Source organism: Narcine bancroftii, chromosome 4 (genome assembly GCF_036971445.1).
Source record: "Narcine bancroftii isolate sNarBan1 chromosome 4, sNarBan1.hap1, whole genome shotgun sequence".
In the NCBI taxonomy this organism is placed as follows: domain Eukaryota; kingdom Metazoa; phylum Chordata; class Chondrichthyes; order Torpediniformes; family Narcinidae; genus Narcine; species Narcine bancroftii.
Window position 1 is genome coordinate 226,556,661 of NC_091472.1, and position 21,292 is coordinate 226,577,952.

Below are 21,292 nucleotides of genomic sequence, written 5' to 3' on the forward strand. Positions count from 1 at the left end.
CTTTATTTTGCCCTTGTTCGTATTATTGAACATGAATGCTACAGCTCGCTGATCAGTGAGCAGAGTGAATCTCTTGCCGGCCCGGTAGTGCCTCCAGTGCCTGGTGGCCTCCACATTGGCTTGAGCCTCTTTCTCCACAGATGGGTTTCAGAGCTCATGGCCTTGCAGAGTGTGGAGAAAGAAAGCTACCAGCCTGCCTGTCTGGTTAAGGGTTGCAGCCAGAGCTACAACAGAGGTATCACTTAATGCCTGGAATGGTGCATTTTCGTCTACTGCATGCATGGTGGCTTTTGGGATGTAGCTCCTAACATAGATAAAAGCCACCTGGTCTTCGGCCGACAATGAGAAGGAGGTGAATTTTGAGGGGGAGGACCTTGTTAGCGTAATGAGGTATCCCTTGGGCATAGTATGAGAAGAAGCCCAGGCATCCCCTTAGCGCCTTCATGGTCCGTAGGATAGGGACGTCTAGGAGGGGTTATGGCCAATGACGCTGTTCTCCACCACATAACTTAAGATTGCTAGGCATTTGGTCCTGAACACGCACTTACTGGTGTTGAACTTGAGATTCAAGGATTTGGGAATGTGGAGAAATTTCTGGAGATTGACATCGTGGTCCTCCAGTTATGTCTGCAAATGGTGACATTGTTGAGATAGGGGAACGTCACCCTTAGCCTGTACTTGTCTATCATTTCATCCATCTGCCTCTGGAAGACTGAGACCCCATTCGTAACACCAAAGGGGACCCTCAGGAACTGATAAAGCAGTCCGTCTGCCTCGAATGTGGTGTAGGGTCAGTCCTTGGAATGGATGGGTAACTGGTGATAACCAGCTTTCAGGTTGATGGTCAAATAAATGCGGTACTGTGCAATTTCATTCACCATGTCCAAGATTCAGGGGTGGGGGGGGGGTATACTTCCAGGAGTGTGAAGCGATTAATAGTTTGGCTATAGTCAATCACTAGCCTGGGCTTTTCTCTCCCTCCCACAACTACTACCTGGATTCTCCACGGGCCGTTGCTGGATTCAATTATTTTTTTCTTTAAGCAGCCGCTGTGTTGGCTCTAACAAATTCTCTGTCCCTTGCACTGTATCACCTGCTCTTTGTGGCTATTGGTCTAGGCCCAGCAACACAGAAGCACACAAACCTTTTAGTACATTTATTCTGAACTTGCAAAATTCCTGCCCTTTTATTGTTAAGTGCACAGCACAATACCCCTGAATAGTAACTGGGTTGCGACGCTAGATAGATGCGGTAGTCCAAGGGTACTTCCCCAACTCCAATAGTCACTGTCTCATGTACCTCGAACTCACTCCAGCCACGAGAGTGTCCCGGACTAGTTCTTCTTGCCTCACCCGAGCTGAGACCGCCTCATAGTGGCACTTCCTTGTCAGCGACCATAGTTCTGAGACGTAGTCGTCCAGCGATTCACCTGGTCATTGCCGACACTGTGAGAGTCAGTGCCTCACTAGCACGTTGTTCTGAGGCCTCATGTAGTGGGCCTTCAAGCCTTTGATGGCCGTCTCATATGTTGTGCCATCCCTGATGACTGCTTATCCCTTGGGGCTGATGCGAGAGAGGAGGACTGATGTCTGAAGGCCATCGGAGTGGAAGACTTCATGGGTGGCTGCTAGGTAGGACTGGAATCACTCCAACCAGTAGGCAAATTCCTCTGGAGCCTCTGGAAACAGAGAGTCGACCTGGAGCATGCCGGGCTTCAATAGGGCTTCCATCCTGACTTCAAAACTAAGCTAATAAAATTGTAACATGATTGATAGTACTCAGAGACTTGTGAGGAGCACAGACACGCTTTTATTAGCTTACAACTAACGACCAGAATTTACAGATTTCAGGTCATTCTGGGGTAAGGCGGGAAAACAGGGCTTGTATTGGGGCCAACAGGGGCGGAGCCAAGAGGTGGGGTCGGCCATCTACTCTACATACAGACAGTAAATTCTAGTTCACTGCACTGACCAAAAGCAGCATCCCGAGCTCTGAGTTATACACTTGATTACGTAGCCCTTCATTGTGCTTGTATAATTATTGATGTTGATGTGGTCATTGTAGGTGGCTGCCTTCCCTGAATCTCCTCCAATCCCTGGCTCTGAAGCAGTCCTGCAGCTCTGCTCTAGCACAGGATTAGTATGAATGGGTAGGTGATGTTCAGCATGGGTTTGATGGGTTGAAGGTCCTGTTTCTGTGCTGAATCTATGTATGACCCTCTGACTCATTGGATTAACAAAATGATCCAGAAAAACTGAAGGATAACAATGCACAGGATACATTACAGTATTCCAAGCTCCCCGAGTTATGCCCTCATAACTTTTAAATTTTAGAGGGGATCTAAGGGGAAAATTCTCCCAGAGAGTGGAGAATACCTTGTATGCATTGCTGGAGAGAATGGTGGAAGCAGAGTGACTGATAGCAATAAAGAAGTGTCTAAATGAACACTTGAATTACTGCTATATAGAAGTTAAAAAGTACTAAAAGATGGGATTAATGTATATGGGTCCATATTAGGTCAACATGAACATTGTGGTTCCCGTGCTACATGATTCTATTTGGCTGTCTGGTGTACATTCAAAACCACACAGAGGTCATCCCATGCATGCATATGTCTACAGAATGGATAGGCGGGCAAAGACCAACAGCTTCATTAAATCTGTCCACACCACAACATCTGATCATCATGACCAGCCAGTTTCCTCTTCCCTTCTCCACAGAGAAGAAAATACAGAGATCGTTGTTGATAACAAACTGACACACAGATAATTAAAAGTGGTCCAAGTGATCCCGTGGCATTGTCAACCATCATGCAGAAGTTTAAAAAAAACTCTAGAGTTCCCCCAAGGGAGTAAGAACTGTATTTTTTCAATTCTCTGGGTCACATTTGCCAGCAGACACAAGCAAAACACAGATAAGTTGGAAGGTCTACAGATGCTGGATTTGTAATGCGAAATGCAGAAGTGCTGGAGAAACTCAGCAGGTCATGCAGCATCCATAGGAAGTAACGGGTAACCAATGTTTCGGCCTGGGCCCTTCGACAAGGTATGAGCAAAACGTAGACAAGCATCCGGATAAAAATGTAGGGTGAGGGGAGGGAATAGAGGAGAGGATGTTGGAAGGGGCAGGGGGAGGAGCATAGATTAAGAGGTGGATACACTGTAGGTGGGAGAACAGAAGAGAAAAAAAGCTGAGAAATGATGGGGTAGCTCTCTGAATGGAGAGGGAGGGGAAGGAGGTGAGGAGCTGGAGGAAAGGAAACAGAGAGATAAGGAAAGGAATAGTCTCAGTAGAGGGTTTTAATGGAATCTGGAGGTCCATTTTAACCCTGTTTGGTTGGAGAGTGTCCAGACGGAATATTAGAATATTAGCTGTTGCCCCTCCGATCTGCAGATAGCCTCAATTTTGCAGTGCATGAGACCATGGACAGACATGTCAGCATGGAAAAGATGTATGGAATTAAAATGATTGGCCACTGGGAGGTCCCTGTAATTGCAGCAGACAGAACAAAGGTTCTCAGCAAAACAGCCTCCCTGTCTGCATCCAGTTTCTATGATGTAGAGGAGAACACATCGGGACCTCTGGATACAGTAGATGACCTCTGCAGATTTACAAGTGAAGTGTTGCTTCACTTAGAAGGACTGTTTGGGGTCACTCTTGGCGCTCTCCAAACCAGATGGCATTAAAAAATGGTCGACCTTTTGGGGCAGAACCCTTTATCAAGTAGATTGTATTTAGCTTTGAATTCCAGCATCTGCTGAATCCTGTGTGCCTTATGCAATAGAAGCATTCTTGTTGAATACATGCTCATGCTGCACATCCACAGCTGGATATTCAAAGTAATTCAATCACTTCTGCCGTTGAATCAATTTTGAGGGCAGATCTCGTGAAACTCTGGTGCTGGGTTACAGGAACAATGGAATGTGGCTTCTGGCATTTAAGTTAAAGTATGAAAACTGCTAAACAAACTTGCAAGATAGGCACTAAAGCAGTGGTTTTCACTTTTTCTTTCCACTCACATACCACTTTAAGTAATCTTTTACTAATCACAGAACACCTATGGTATAGGGATTACTTAAGTTGGTACGTGAGTGGAAAGAAAAAGTTCGAAAACCACCGCACTAAAGGATTCTTAGTAATTTTCCACCAATACTCAGTTCACTGTGTAACTATTGCAGCGTATACCCAGTGTTTTCACTGAATGCGTTTGGCCCTTTCCAATGAACCCCTCCACACCATGGCAAACCATCTTCACTGTCAAGAAGAAACGTCCAGACCCCAAATTAGAGGCAAGGGGATGTGTAGGTAACCATTTTAGTCTGAACTGTTGAACCCAAAGGAATGTCACCTTGTGGAATGCAACTCATCCAGTTGGACTAACACATTAGATTATTTTGTTACAAGTATTGAGAAATAATTATGCATCACAACACTGTATCAATTTCACTTTAGGGATCATTCCCAGTAGCATTTCGCAACTAATAGAAAATAAATATTGAAAGAAGTCACACAAACTCTTGGGTTTTAACCATGTCATGAAAAGTCATAAAAAAGTTTTCATTAAACCCATGAATGAAACTTGGCTGGGAATCAGATGTTTACCCAGGGAACTGCCTGGTGTATCTTAAATGCCACGTTTGAAATTTGAAAGGTTATTCATTCTAACTAATACTAGGGAGAAACACAAAGATTTTGGGGGTAAACAAGAGAGATTGCAGATGATGGATCACAGCAGCGGGCTGGTAAGGGACTCAGCAGCTGAAGTACCCATATAGGTTGCAGGCTGGTGGAGACCAGCTCTTGGAAACCAGGTATCAGGACTGGAGTTTGAGAGAGTGCTGAGGGCAAGAAGGGTTCCTGGCATATTGGAGGGTTGTATCTGGGAGATCAGGTTTGCCAATGGTTTGTACTTTCAAAAATCTTGCACCAACCAGATGGGCTAAAAAGTCTCCTTCACTGATGCATGAGATGGGTGAAATGACCTCAATGTGAACTCACCATTGTCAAGAACGAGATGTGACCTCAATTCCTTCTTCGCCTTACATCTCTTGATGGGACATACACATCTTTGTCCTCAGGATTACAACATAATATTTCACCTTGATACTGGATAAGGATGTTTAGACCTGTGTCTGTTTCAGCTTCTGGTGTAGCTGCAGAAGGCATGTGGAATCAGAAAGTGGTCAACAATGTATCTGTGGAGAACAGATCCAATGACAATGGTGGACGAGGAAAGCCTTCTGGTCTATTCTCATTTCCCACCATAAATAATCCTCCGTCCACAATATTCCACGTGTCACATTTTCTCACTGCCTCTGCCCATTTATATCAGGATTCCAGGCTGTTTGCCTAAAACACCATTCCAAATGTTACCGTGGTGTGTATGATGTACATCCATCCTGAGTTTAAACGGATGATCCCTTTCCATATGCCTCACTTGGTACCACAAGATAATCTCCAGGTAGAACTGTCCTAGATCCTTCAGTGATTCTTCACATTCTCAACACCCTAAACCCATGGTATCACTATGCACTGTTCAGCAGCTGCCATTGACTCCTAGTTAACATATGATAAAATCGAGACACAAGGTTTACTGCAGATTCGTGCAATTTTGGTCAAATTTCCCCGACCTTTTTTTACAGTTTGTGCAATTCAGTCTTCTATTGGATTTGGTAATTCCATTGGTGTTTACTTACATGTATTGCTGACTCCTCCCATTCTGCATTCCTAAATAATTACGTAAATCTGATATTCCTCACCTCTCTTCTCAATGGGGGCCGAACGGCTCACCTGGGGGCCACAGCATGGTTCAAGGGGGCCACGGACTGAAATCATAAAATATTTTAACTCTTTTTTTATGTAGTCAGTAGGAGATAAGTATGGAAGAAACCAAATTTAAACCTGACCACTTGACAGGCCCATAAATTTAGAACAGAGTTCGAAGGTAGCCATAGCCCAAAAAAGGTTGAGAATGGCTGATCTAGGTATTTTGGTTGTTCTGTAATTTAAGAGTTCTTTCGTTCCATTGCACAGATCCTGTCAGTTTGGCATCATCAACAATTTCTCCATTTCTCAACTAGTTTCTGATTGTATAAGCAAGCTCTGGGAACACCTGACTTTCCGATTTGATCTGACCTTACTCCTGTAGCATGTATCAGTTATTTATTCTCGATCTGTTGTGATCCCTAAGAATATTTGGCTGTTGGGGAGGATTAAACAGAATGCATGCCAACAATATATTTTCTTCAGACCCTAAAGACATTATCAGCAAATAGTTTAAGAAGGATTTAGATGGATTTAAATTCATAATTTCAGCAAATGATAACCATTTAATTGTGTAATTATCCTGAAAATTTACCACAATATAAATCTCAGGAAGATGTCAAGTACAAACGTGATGAAGTTCAGCAAGAGTATGTTACAAATAAAAGATTACTGCAAGTTAGATAAAAAGTAGGCTAATTTTTTTTTTATCTTAAAGTTTTTTAAACAGTCTATTAAGCAAAGAAAGCACATGGATAATGCAAATCATCTCACATTTTCTAAAAGATGGTTGCATTAACCCCATAGGTTCTGTTTTTAACTGCAGATATTAGAATAAGGGAGATTCTTTGCTTCCCTTCATGTAGTTATGAAGCTTTTCATTATCCAGATTAATTTTTCTCACTTAAATGTGAGGATTTTTGATGAATGTTAAGTGTAATTCTTGAATAATGTGTTGGACAAAATCCATCTGTGATAAAGTTATTCAAGTCAATATGATCTATAGTTATTGTACACTGACAGTGGATTATGTATTACTTGTAGTTTCACTCCCTTACAGTTCATTTGGCATGGTGTAGGCTACAACTCCCAGAAGTCCAGTGAACTGGCAAGGGATGTCATAACGTCATGATGTGGCGTGCATGGTTCAGTATTTTAAAAGAATACGCACGTGACTCAAGTAAATGAGTTCTGATTTACCTACAACTATGTGTGTCATTATTTTGTGTTCATCTCCCATCTCTGTGTTTTCAGTGGCTTTTGGACCATATGGATATTTCAGTTTTTGCTGTTAAGCTTCTGCCCTTCTGGATGGCAGAACCAGAGCTGTGGTCTCGACAGGCTGAGGCACAATTTCACCTTGGGAAGATTGAGTTGCGTGCAACTTGCTCTTATCATCTTGGACCAAGCCACTACTAAGCGAGTCGGTGACATCCTGTGCGATCCACTGAAACCTGGAGAACACAAGTATGACACTCTAAAAGCACTCCTGCTGTGAATTTACAGCATGTCCCGCAGAAAGAGGGCCGCCAAGCTGTTACAGATAGAGGAGCTGGGAGACCGTGCCCCGTCCGAATTAATAGATGACATGCTGTGCCTGGTATCCAGCCAATGGCCAGATACGTTATTTGAACAGCTTTTCCTGCAGAGGATGGCAGAAGACATTAGACTCTTATTATCGCAGAGTTCTTTTGAAGACCCCAGGGCAGTAGCTGCAGAGGCAGACATCCTATGGCTGGCAAAAAAAACACACCAAAAGGTCTTCAGACAGTGTCACTGTGTCATAGCTGTCTGGCACCTAGCACCTCCATTGTTGACACTACTCCCCAAGCCAACACTCTCAACACACCAGCTCCTATAATGAGGCAACATCTCAAGTCAGGCAGATAGCCTGTCAACACTTCCACCTGATGCTTTTACCACTTGCGTTGGGGAGTCGATGCACATAGGTGTCTGCTACCCTGTGCATTCTCAGGAAACACCTCGTTAATGGCTGCAATGGTTGGCTGAAAATCTACACACCTTCTATATATTTGAGATCAGCTATCCCAAAGTAAATTTTTGGTAGTTACAGGATTGGCGGTTAGTGTTTTTACACCGGTTTTGATACAAGTCATACTACCCCTAATCTCCAACATGGCCTTTTATTATAGCAGCAGTGTCACAACCGCTACTTGGGGTCGATTTCCTTTGAGCTCATTTGTTCAAGGTGGATTTAAAAGGGCATCGGCTGGTGGATCTTGCCACCTTTCAAACTATTCACCTGGCAGAATCACATGTTCCTGTGCTATGCCTTCAAGCCCTGCATAAGTTCTCCAGACTTGTAGAAGAGCTTCCTGAAATTACAACTCTTAATTTTTCGACCCCCCCCAACGTGAAACATGGAGTAACTCACCATATTTCTACCAAGGATCCTCCCATTCATGCTAAGGCATGTTGCTTGCCTCTGGAGAAACTCCAATTAGCTAAACAAGAATTCCACAAAATGGAAGAGCTTGGGATAATTCACAGGTCCAACAGCCCATGAGCATCTCCATTACATTTAGTCCAAAAATGCACCGGAGAATGGAGACCTTGTGGAGAATATAGATGGTTCAATGACGTCACTATACCGGATTGCTACCCTATTCCCCATATTCAAGATTTTTCAGTGAATCTGCATGGGGCGTAAATCTTTTCAAAATTCGACTTGGTGCACTCTATTGTGTGCGAACCTATATATTTCTACCAAAGAAAACCTAAACCCTCTCACCTCATAAACCTTGATTTTTCTTCCATCCAGATGCCTGTCTGAGTCTCTTAAATGCCCCTAATGTTTCATCCTCCACCACCATCCCTGGCAAGGCATTCCAGGCACCCACAACTCTTTGTGTATAAGCTTACCCATGATGTCTCCCCTAAATGTTCCTCCCTTCGGTTTGTACCGCTATCTGCTGGTGTTTGCTACCCCTACCCTGGGAAAAGGCTGCTGGCTCTCTACCTTATCTATTCCTCTCAGAACCTTGTACACCTCTATTAAGTCACCTCTCGTCCTTCTTTGCTCCAAAGAGAAAAGTCCTACCTCTGCTAACCTTGCCTCATAAGATTTATTGTACAATCTAGGCAAATCTCTGCACCCTCTCTATAGCTTGAATTTTGATGAATTATTAAGTTCCATCAGTGTTTGACCAGGATTTGTTATGAAGGCATTAAAAACACATGATTTGTATGCATTGAGTAGCTTTAGAAATACAGCCTCAGAAATGGAATGAAATACAGCATAGAAATAGGCCCTTAGATCTAATTGACTCTGTGGTGACTATCAACCACTTATTCTATAGTAATCCCATGATTTTTTTAGTTTCTCCATATTCTCCTCCCAGTTTCTGCCACTCACCCACATGCTAGGTGAGCAACTAACCTACCAAAAAATGCACATAGGGGAATAGAGAACAGCCATCATCAAGGTTGAACTGAGATCTTGGGTGCTGTAAGGTAGCAGCTTTAACTGTTGTTTCACTGTGCCGTCCCAGATAGTACAACACATGGCTATACTGTAGAAGCCAGAGAGTGGTGGTGGATGATTACTTCTCAGACTGGAGAACTGTGGCTAGTGCCATGCCTCAGGGATCTATGTTGGGACCATGGTTGTTTGTTATCTGTATCAATTATCTAGATGTGGTAAATTGGATCACCAGGTTTGCAGATGACACAAAGATTGGAAGTGTTGTGCTTTCAAAGCTTGGGGTGGGATTGGGACCAACTGGAAAATTGGGCTGCAAAAAGGCAGATGGAATTTAATGAAGACAAGTCTGATGTGTTGCAGTTTGGAAGGACAAAGCAAGGTAGGTCATACATAGTAAATAGTAGAGCATTGAGGAGTGCAGTAGAACATAGGTATCTGGGAACACAGATACAAAATTCCCTGGAAGTGGCATCACAGGTAGATAGGGTTGTAAAGAGGGCTTTTGGCATATTGGCCTTCATAAATCAAAGTATTGAGTATAAGAGTTAGGATGTTATGATAAAGTTGTACAAGACATTGGTGAGGTCAAATTTAGAGTATTAGGTGCAGTTTTGGTCACTCTTTCAAAACGATTGAGTTACAGGGAAAAGTTTAACAGGTTAGGACTTTATTCCCTGGAATGTAGAAGAATGAGGGGAAATTTGATAGAGGTAGACAAAATTATGAGGGGTATAGACAGAGTAAATGCAAGTAGGCTTTTTCCAATGAGATTAAGTGAGATACAAACCAGAGGTCATGGGTTAAAGGTGAAATGGGAAAAGTTTTGAGGGAACATCATCACACAGAGAATGGTGGGAGTATGGAACGAGCTGCCAAATGAAGTGGTAAATGAGGGCTCAAATTTAACATTTAAGAAACATTTTGACAGGTACATGAATGAGAGAAGTATGGTGCAAGTCTGTGGGACTAAGCAAAATAATAGTTCAGCAAAAACCAGAAAGGCCGAAGGGCTTGTTTTCTGTTCTAATGTTCTGTGATTCTAAAGAGGCCTCTTTCATTCCCTCTCCACCATTGAGAGTGTTCTGGATGAACCAGGTGAAAGAGTATTGGACAGAATGTGAGAGAGATGGAGAGACAGGTAGAGGGAGAGACCACTGGGAATGGAGGAGGGTTAGAGAAAAAAGTAAGAGAGGTGAGTAAACAGTGATTTAAACAGCGAATTCAGGATAAATAAGGAGGGCTTCAGTTCTTCTTACCTCCATGAGTAGGTGTTGCCAAAGGGCAAAGTAGCCTAAAGAAATTGGATGAGTCAGCTAAGGTGAGATGCATCTGCCAAACCACATAACTATGGCAACAATCCATTCCACACCAAACAATGCAGCAGTGTTCATTGACAAAAATCGGACATCTTGGGCCTTTAGGTGCGTCTTTTACTTTACAAGAGCGATCCTATCAATACCACTCCCTGACCACTTTATAAATCCTTATGTTATTTACTCTTTTGGTTTCCACTTCCATTTTGACCAGCATTGATCCTGCTCCTTTTGGAAACTGGGTTCCAAATTTTAACTCAGCTTTAAAAGCCAACATTTACCTCATTTCTCTACTGGCTTTTCCATCAATTACACTTTGTTTACATCCACATTTTTAAGGAAAGATCTATTAAAAAAAATGCATATCCAACTGCACAGCACCAATATTGAAATGTCAAAGTCCAGGATTTCCTCAAATTCCTGATTTCTTTGACTTCAGAGATCACCAGTCGTTAGGCACTTTCAGGTGGCCAAAATCTCCCGATGTAAAGCCGCATATTATTCCCATATGTGGCTGTCGGGAGGCCACTTGAAAGCGCAGGAGGCTCTTGCGAGGCGAACTTTGTAACCCTCCTCCTGGAGGGATAATCGCCAGAGCACTGAGGTTCTTCCCCCCCCCCCCCCCCCCCCACCCAGCACCTGAATGCAGCTGCCTGAAAGCGGCTGCTAAGGAGATGACAATCAGCTGCCAAGCTCCTGTCAGCCCTCCTCCCCGCTGCCCCTGCCTCCGTAGGGGAGGGGTAGCCGGCGCAGGCTGTCAGCTCTGGGGCAGCCAGCATGGACTGTCAGGGTTGGGGCGGCCAGCGTTGTCTGTAGGTGTTGGGGTGGCCGGCGCGGGCTGTAGGGGTTGGGGCGGCGGGCGCGGGCTGTCAGCGCTGGGATGGCTTGCGCGGGCTGTCAGGGTTGAGGGGGCCGGTGCGGGCTGTCCCCATTCTGATCCCACTGCCCCATGCTCTCCCCACAGTCCTGTATCACTCCCCACACTGTGGGGGGTGGGGGCGGCGCGGGCAGAGCAGTGGGATCAATTTGACTGGCGTGGGTTGTAGGGGTTGGGGTGGCCGGTGCGGGCTGTCAGCGCTGGCGCGGGCAGAGCAGTGGGATCAGTGTGGGGACTGACACAGGGCTATGGGAGAGAGCAGAACAGTGGGATCAGTGTGGCGAACAACACAGGGCTACCCTTTTCCTGGGGCATTCAATGTCTGCTAAGATCTGTGCCCCAGCTATGACAACCCGCGCCGGCCGCCCCAGCACTGACAGCCCGAAAGACCATTCCACAGGTCTGAATCTGCTTCTGCAGGCGCATTCTTGGTGGAGAAGGCATCTGAAAGCGGCTAGTGGGGTGATGCATCTTGTGAGCTAGGACCTGTCCTAGTTCATCCACACCGATAAGATGGCCAAGAAAGCGCATCAAAGTTTCTACTTCCTCAGAAGCCCGAGGAAAGATAGCACACCACCTGCACCATTGAATCACTGCGCGGGAAGGAACTGCTTCCTCCCAAGACTCCAAGAAACGGGGGAAGGTTATAAATGTAGCTTAACCCATTGCACAAGCTCCCCTCCCCTCCACTGACTCCACTCATACTTCCTGCTACCTTGAAAAAGCAGCTAACATATAAACCTCATTTCGCGCACGCTTCACCCCCAACCCCACTCCGGTCGGGAAGAAGATACCCGAGTGTCAAGGACAGCCTCTTTCCGGCAGTTATCAGCCTCTTGAATTATCCTCACAATGGTAAAATTATGCCAGCTTTGCTCCGTACCAATTGATCTCATTCTGCATGTCTGTACCCGGCCCTACTTCTGCCCCATGTATGAGATGGCCACCTGGACTGTTCGCAAAGCAAACTTTACCACTATATCTTGGTAGATGGGGCAATAAACTTGAACTGAACTTGAGAGGTCAGAGGAGTTTTTGTCCATTGTGATGCTGGTTTTTTTGTGAATTGTGTCCGAATGCAGGGAGAGGAGGAGTCATCTTCCCTTCTGTCCAGTGACGGCTGGAGTTGGATGAAACTGCTTGCTCCTCACCTCTCTCCCTTGCCCTTGCTCCTTCAATGTCTGCTAAGATCTGCGCTCTTTAAGAGGTGCGGGAGCGAAGAGGTGACCAGTTGGCGTTCGCCGATTGCTGGTAGATGCCAGTCCGCCAATTTACGGCGCAGTTTCACGGCCGCCCTCACGCCATGACATTGAACTCAGAGGGCCGGAGTCACAATGGGACAATGTCAGGGCCAGCAGACGCCGCTCAGATACCGAGTGAACTCCAAGTTCCCACGGGGGATGCATCTCCGCTGAGCTGTCTGGTCTTTAGCTGAGATCATTGGCCCGCTTGTCCCGCTCTTTTCCCGGGCCGACCCTGGAAGAGAATGCAGCGGCTGCCTCAGCCGGGAGAGACTCACACCTACAACATTATCATTGTCAACTCGAACGGCTCGTCTCAACCCCCCAGCGGTCAGTTACACCAAGCGCTGGATCGAGCTGGCGGGTACCACCATCCAGAGATGGTGACAGCCCTTCTGCATCAAGAGGCGAGCCACCAAGCGAGGCGATCTCTCCCAATCTGCTCGTTAAATCGGCCCATGGTCGCGTCTGTCCTCCACCACTCTCGCCCTTTAACTGCTCCAGGTGAGCAGTTTCATTCCTCCCTCCACTTCCGCACTGGGAGGCGGGCACATGCCCTCCAGCCCCCAAGCCTTAGGTTCAATAGAGATTTTAGACAAACGCTGGTTGTTTCAGAGAGGTGCAACCCCTCCTCGGAAGCTGCAGTTTCGATAACTGGGAGGCGGGTTGAGGGTGGTGTGTGTGTGAGAGAGAAAGAAAGAGAGAGATCCAACAATTCTTCATCATTTTAATTGCTTCTTTTAACATTATAAACAGTTTTCAATGTAACTATTGCTGTCAGGCAAATTATCCTGTCAGTCTGTAAAACTGCTTTGTAATTAATCACCGACATCATATTATGTTATGCTCAAAATGGTGGAGTCTCCGGGAAGCAACTTGTGAAATCAAATATTTCTCCCTGACAAGGTTTCAACGTTCTTTTTTTTATCTTCCGAATGTTTATACATCCAGACTGGTTGTTCTTATATTTTACAATGGAACAAATGTTCTGTTGTGTGACAATTTCCTCCATAAAATCATTGTTTTGTTCTTTAAATTGTACTTTTTGCCACCTTTTCGAAAGAGGTGGAGACATAGTCCACCCCTCCATCACTTTTCCCTACAGGACCCCGAACTTCATTCCTTTTCAAATATCCATGTATTTCCCTTTTAAACATTACTATTAAAGCTGCTTCCAGCATCTTTTATGTTTTTATTTAGAGATACAGCATGGTAACAGATGTTTCCAGCCCATGAGCTCACACCATCTAATTATACACACGTGACTCTTTGGAAGGTGGGAGGAAACCGGAGCACTTGGAGGAAACCCGCATAGACAAGGGCAGAACATGCAAACTCCTTACAGACAGCGCGGGATTAGAACCCAGGTCGCTGGCGTTGTAACACTCTTATTTGTCCTCCGTTGGGACATTTCATGACAGATCACAAATCACCACATAAAAATAATAGCTCATTTATTATTTTGTTAAATATTTTAACTCCCCCACCCCCTTGATATTGATTCTCCTGAACATTTCTCCCTAACTACTTTATGAACACCTCTCATAATGCTGAACACACTCTCTTCCACACGCAGAAGAATGGCATATTTTTTTTTGTTATAGCCTTCCCGTAACAGAGATACCAGGCCTTGTATCAATCCAATGAACTGCCTCTAAGACACGTCCAAGACATTGAACCCCTTCCAGGAATTGGACGCACCCACCCTCACTCACCCCACCTCATGCCCCTCCCCAACCATCGGATTACAATTCGGGAGATTCCCAATCACTTGTAGATGTGCAAAAGAAATAAGAATTCAAGAGGTTTGTTTCTATCTCCTTCCGCTTCTAGCTAAGATTTAGTCGAACATTGGAGTAGTAAAGTTCCTGTTTCTGTACCCCAACAGGGCCACTCTTGCCTCCAGTTGATTATTTTTATGATCTGGGCCAAATGTATAGTTTGGATCACCCCAGTTCCAGAATGGAAGTGGCCCAATATTCAAACCCAGGGCTCCTCACTCTTCAGAGCGTAGCAGCACAGATGCCACAAGTACCTGACTTCCACTTTTCCCTCCACATTCTGCTACCATCTCAGGAACACAGCGTTCACCTCCAGCAGCCCCCTGTCACTTTCGGCAATGAGGGAAGCCATTTTTTTTACGCCACCCTGCCGATTCCTGTATGGAATGTGGCTTGCCCCCTGAGGTCCTACACGTCCTCCGGCAGCCAACCCAGTCAGCCGCAGATGTCCGCCGCCTCTCCAGGTAATGCCGACGCGCCTTGTGCATCCTTCCGCCAGGCTCAAGATGCTCAGATCACGGGAGGATTTCCTCCTGAACCAGTCGGCACTCAGCGGCATCCCAATTTCACCTCAGCGCCAAATGACCCTGATGCCACCCTCAAGTCGAAGGCATCTGACTCCAAAACTAATGCCGATCCAGCTCTGGATTCTACCTCGTGCATTGGCAACCCACTGCCAGAGAATGGGGAGCAATATCTCAACACTGCTCCGAGTTCTAGCCAAGAAACTGAGCCACGCTGTGAGAAAAGTGATGGTGTTCTCTCGAATGACCCAAAAGAGGGATGTGAGAAGGTCATGGTGACGTCATTTGAAGATGCAGTGACGATGTTCGACTTTGAACTCTTTGACAACCCGAAGTCGCATGGTCAGGTTAGTGAACAGGAGCAATATTTTCGCGAGCAAAATAAAGTGAGGAATGAAAACAATCAGAAAAACTTAAGTCAAAAAATCCCTGAGGACCACTTCCCAGAGGAAGGCAACCCAGGCTCCTCGGAAATCGAAGCAGAACTTTGTCTGGGCATTAAAACGTTAGTGGCAAAGGTGTCTCCGCTGTGTGCGGAAGCCCTCAGTACCATTCACATTGCCACCAGTGATCACTCCTTTTATGACCTGAGGCCTGAGCAGGTGGATCTGCAGACACTACTAGAACTCGAGGACATTTCAGATGACGAAAGGTGCTGGGAATCGCTGGGGTGCAAGAGCCAATTGGTAGAGCGGAGCAGTCAACTTGGCGTGGAAGCACTTCCAAGGTCGAGTGGCGGAACGAGCAGGAAAAGGGAAAGAACAAGAAGCCGATGTGACTGAGACGGAGGAAGTGTTTGTGGGCCTAGGGGAACAACACTGAACTGACATTTAGGGGCATGAAGCTCACAAGATGTACATTATGGATGCTGAATGTAGTACAATATGTTCTAAACATTGATCTTATATGTCTCTAATTTTAATTCTAATTTTATATGTCTTTAATTTTATCTGCCATGTGTGTTACACAGAGGGCCTGTACCGAGCAGAAGCCCAGCAGTTTGAAAATTGCCAGCGCACAATGGTTGTATTCATGGAGGTTTTACAACCTCCAAACACCACTTATTGAATTTCTAATCTTTCTTCTTTGGCTTGGCTTCGCGGACGAAGATTTATGGAGGGGGTAAAAAGTCCACGTCAGCTGCAGGCTCGTTTGTGGCTGACAAGTCCGATGCGGGACAGTCACTACTAACCTAACAAAGCACAATTTTGTTTTCTTGAAAGTCTCTCTGTGATTTTTCTCTTGGGCTGTAAGAGAAGCACACCCAAGGAGACTAATCTGCAATTCATAGATGCTCTGGGGCGAATTTGGTCAGCCTGTTCTTCAAACCTCCTTCAGTGTAGGTTGAAGCAATTGTTGCAACACCTGGGTAGCCTTCCTGGGACCCGGGTGCAATTATGGGGACAAATGTGGTGGAAGCACCTTGCAAATCGCAAGGGAGGAGGGCCCCACCCATGACCCGTCACACACTCACCGGAAGTACTGCTTGATATTTAGATGCCGGCTGCCCAGAGATGCATGCAGACAAGCGCTGACATCACCGGAATAACTGGGTCAGCCACTTTCCTGTTCAAATTGCTGGTGGACACGACCTAGGTAGGTTTCACTGGGTTCCCTGACTACCTCTGATGAGGTTGACCGGGGTGGACCCTTTCTATCTGCCATGTAACTTGGGAACTAACTGGACAAATTGCTTGGTTAACCCCATTTTACATGGCAATTTGAAAGAGCCTAATGACTTCAAGGTGGATTTGTGGTTGGTCTGATTCTACAAGGAAGCATTCATTGAACCAAATAGTTTCATAATGCAAATACTCCAGTAATCAAGGGTTTCTGGAGGAACTGGAAAGACCTTTGATCAGGACATTACACAGTGAAATTCTGTGGCAAGGGCAACACCTTTGAATCTTCTTCTTGGCCTCCATTAGTTCATGATCGACCACAGGTATTGTGCCTCTGGTAGTCACTGGTTTGTTGAGCCGTGTCAACTGTGGCCATGGAGGCCAATCATGGAATGGCAGGCCCTGCCACAGTTCCTGAAAATGTAGGGCATCATTGAATTATTGTTCACTGTCGCTGTGCTCTTTGCTTAGCTCTCCACACCTCAAACTGACTCAAAACTCAAAATGACCCTTTGGATTTGTGATGAATTCTTATAGACATCCTTTTATAGCATGTTCTACATATCTACATCACTCATGTCTGAGAGACCTTGTTATCATGCCATGCAAGTTACCATTTTTTCACTCATATAATGTGCACACACATATAACACACAGAAAATCATAAATAGTGTAAAATATTTTCATATAATGCACACACTCATATTCCACACTAGTGTAGTATTCCAAATTCCGACTGCATTTAAATGGGACATGACACAAAGCACATACCAACATCTGCCACAGTTAATGTCCCACAATTAACACCCAATCAACTTCCCCCAGAGGTGTCAATTAGCCATTTTATAGATGATACCTGCTGCAACACATTAACAAGCTTTGGAGAGGAATCAATTAAATAGATTGAAGACAGACTTCAGAGTTAAGCAGGATTTTAATTCTAATGTTTTCTCAAGTCAGAGGCATTTGAAATGTTAATCTTCTCCCTCAGGGATGGGTCTGGGCAATTAACATTGATAAGGTGCAGTGCCCTTGCCAGAATGTTCTGTTCATAGGAATACCATGGCATTCAGTACAAAGAGATATTCCCAAAATCAGAATTTCTCACTCCCGCTATAAATTGTGTACGTTCTTTCATTGCTGCTATTACATTTTCATGGTCACTATAATATTCCCACATTCGCTATAAATTGTGCACTTTCTTTCATTGCTGCTATTATATTCCCACACTCGCTTTAACTTCCCACACTCACTATAAATTGCTGCCACATCTTTCCCACAGCTGCTATAATTCATTCGCATTCTTTCAATGCCTCTATTATATTCCCACAACTACTATAAATTGCCAGTTTGACTTTCTCATGCCTGCTATTAATTTTGTGTGTTATATGCATAAAAATACGGTACTTCCTGAAATGAATTTACGTTCAGTTTGGAAGGCAAATTGACCTGTGAATCACACAATATTTCACAGTTGATAAAACAAACAGATAATGATGATGCTTAGGCCGTGGATGGATTGGGAAGACTACCCGATCATCTGTGAAATGTACAGGGTAGAAGCTTGGTTCCATTTAGCAAGAAGAAAGTACAATGTTGAACAATCAGTGGTCAAGAGCTAGAGTCAGATTTGAACCTGCATCCTTATAACACAGAGATTGAACCCCCACTGACTTAAGTGGCCATGGCAGAGACCCATTTCTTGGGTACAGGAGATTTAAATATTTGAGCGACCCCTCTGCTTGTTCACAGCAGTTTTGAAACGCCAGACACAAGTCATTTTGAACTACAGTATCAGGAGAAACCAGCTAAATTGGGTCATAAAAATTTGTTTTTGTAGCTGCAAAGAGACTGATGCTGGGAATGATTGTTAATGGTTTGCAGATTGCCAGCTTTCCAGCATTTCACTGCCCTCCCCACTCTTGCCAATCTCCAACACCAAGAACACATAGTCAATCCTTCACTGTAAATGATATCCAACATCGTGAGCAATGCCCTCATTTCCTGAGACCTCCATTACGATACTTTCTTGACATAATTTCTTGCAGGACCTACCCCAGTGGTGAGAGGGTGTTGTTAAAACAGAGAATACCAACAGTGACCAATCATGGGGTGTAGTGCATGGAAGGGAAGAGAGACAGGTGCAACAGAAAGAACCAATAGATTGGTCAGTGGGCATCGTGGGAGAATGCCAGGCTTGATTATATTGCTGGGTGGAGGATGCCCCTTTCATTTTCCCCCAACCATGTCACAGTGCTTCACCTCCCCCATCTCAACAGTCATGTTATTAGTTGCTAAACATGTTTCTCCCAGCTTTCCAACCACAGTCAACAACTAGGCAGACTTTGTTTGCATGCTTGCATTATGTTTGATTTTATCTCCCATCTGCATTTAAATTTTTTTTGTTAGAAAACAGTAAAAGTATTCAAAAGAATTAAGAAAGCATGGGTTCTTTTAGTACCATGGGGAATTTCCTCTGGAGTCATTTGCAACTGTATCAATTCCCAGAGATTCTAGAATATTGCATGAAATGCCAGCAGGAATGGGGAAAGAGAATGGTTGAAGAGGCGTCCTTGGGTTGAGCAGTGTTGGAAGGGATGATGGGGATCTGGAATTGGATGGGTTGGAATCCATCTGCAGACTGGACTTGACTGACTTTGGATTTAAACAGGAAAGTCTGCAGACTTGTAGTGCAATACACAAAAGTGCTGGAGACAGTGGTGGATAAACTACCACCCAGGCCCAAGGCTGAGCTTTAGTAAGGCCCCGCCCTCTGCAGGAGGAGCAAAATCATATAAAAAAAGGTGCCACTACCACAGCTATGTGCATGTTCATGCATTTTGCAACCAGCGCACAAACACCCTCAACACACACACTCTAAAACTGGCAGCCACAGCCAGGCAACCTTTGCTTCTGCCGACAACTATTGGTCGTGATGTGGGGAGAGATTTTCTGATCTCTACCATCTTTTGTTTGGTGGTGCTGAAAATGGTGCTTGTGCAGACAAGATGAGGTCCGCAGTGGAGACTGGTACCACCTTAACCACCCCCCCCCCCACTCCTCTCAACTCTCTCTCTTTTTCTCTCCCCCTCCAGCGAGCTCGGAGACCATCAGCCTTATTAACATTTTCCACCTCCCAGCTCCATCTTCATATTCACCAGTGTCACCGCCCCAAGTGGGATGATAGAGCGTCTGGATGGAGAGGGAAGGGAAGAGAGTGAAGCATACAGCCACACCTTGCGCACAGACAGTCTCTTAATTGATCACATCCCATTTGAATGAAATGAGTCGCCAATAATTTCAACTATTGAAGTGATCACTGCATTTAAAATTAGTTATTATTTAATAAAATTACACATTTTTTACATTTTTAATTATTTTATAATGAAAATCCACTCCCCTTCATTATTTCACCTACATACCCAGTGTAAAAACAACCCCTTTGTGTGCAGGTGCAGTCAGCCAAGGTGACAGGGGAGGGTTCAAAGTCAGGACTCGGGTGTCGGGAGCTCTGGTCTCGGCTGAGGGGAGGGTCTGGAGTCAGGCATCTGGTGCTCTGGTCACTGGAGTTCCTAATGCCCAACTCCGAACCCTCCCCACGGCCTATCTGAACTGTGGGGCATAATTTGCAAATCAATTCAGTTTTTAAATAAAACAAATATTTTATTTACAGCTCTCGCCTATTGAATTCTCCCTCTCCGATTTACAGTTCGAACATAGAATTCTTTTCGCACCTTATGTTCACGAGATTCATGCATGCTCGTCATGTGATCCACACCACTTAATAGCTCAGTCAGCAGGGAGTACACACAAGGAAACAGCAGGGCATATCAATGGTATCTGTTTTTGAACTGTGAGACCACAGCATCTGTGGCCCCCATCAGAGTGCTACTAATTACTTATCTGCCTCTGGGTGCTCTGAGCAAGCTGGTTTAATTCAACCCACACCACCTCCCAATCATCCTCCTTCCCGCCAAACGATTAGATTTTTAACATCTCTCTCTGACCGAATTGGATGTTAAAAATCTAATCGTTTGGTGGGAAGGTGAAGGATTGCAAATGCTGCAGCAGCAAATCTTCATGCTGCCATGGTGCCGTTGCCAGCTCCACCATGCGTGTCACACCTCAGCAATGGCGTGATGGCAACAGTCACTGGCTTCACTCATGAATACCTGCAGTAAGTGTGAAATGATAAACCGAGACCAGTAGACTTTTACTGAGTAGACTGAAGCCTATAGGCTTGGGACCCCTTACTCTCTGGGCCCCAAAGCTACAGCCTACTCAGCCCAATGGTTAATCCACCACTGATTGGAGAAACTCAGCAGGTTATGGAGCATCTACAGGAAGCAAAGGGATATAACCAACCTTTTAGGCCTAGACCCTTCGTCAAGATATGAGCTTTGAAATAGAAAAGAAGTTATAAAGCCCAAAATGGAACAGGGATAATTGTCAATATTTTGAGTAAATGTCCCTTTTTGATGATACAAATGCATCGTCTGAGTTCATTGCAAAATTGCAACATGCTGGAAAATTCACCAAATAAAGTTTCAAAACCTGCTATATGGTTTGGGTAACAAGACCAGATCCTCCCAGAATTAATGCTGTGCCTTTAACATTTGTTTAGTTATTTGCTTTAATCATCAGATCACCAGGAATAGTGCAGTATGGTCTATTGGTATTTAGTCTGAACTAGGAATACTAGATAAACCTCCTACCTGTTCCCTGG

General features: G+C 44.8%; 1 protein-coding gene and 1 long non-coding RNA gene across 2 annotated transcripts; one reads left to right on the top strand and one right to left on the bottom strand.

Annotated features, from left to right (window-relative positions):
- Positions 1-6,939: 6,939 nt before the first annotated feature.
- On the bottom strand, positions 6,940-13,138 carry LOC138761666 (uncharacterized). The gene is made up of 2 exons (XR_011356419.1): positions 12,550-13,138; positions 6,940-7,217 (listed from the first exon to the last, which is right to left on the bottom strand). It is a non-coding gene; the product is annotated as an uncharacterized lncRNA (long non-coding RNA).
- Positions 12,474-15,844, top strand: LOC138761664 (uncharacterized). The gene is made up of 2 exons (XM_069934199.1): positions 12,474-13,143; positions 14,528-15,844. Exons 1-2 carry the CDS (start codon positions 12,885-12,887, stop codon positions 15,724-15,726), a joined length of 1,458 nt encoding a protein of 485 aa, XP_069790300.1. The 5' UTR covers positions 12,474-12,884; the 3' UTR covers positions 15,727-15,844.
- The last annotated feature ends 5,448 nt before the right edge of the window (positions 15,845-21,292 follow it).

Excerpts from the sequence above, each read along its gene's own strand:
- LOC138761664 (XM_069934199.1), top strand. The coding sequence starts at position 12,885 with ATGCAGCGGCTGCCTCAGCCGGGAGAGACTCACACCTACAACATTATC. Across the intron at positions 13,144-14,527 it reads TCGCCCTTTAACTGCTCCAG|GGCCACTCTTGCCTCCAGTT; the intron begins GTGAGCAGTTTC and ends GTACCCCAACAG.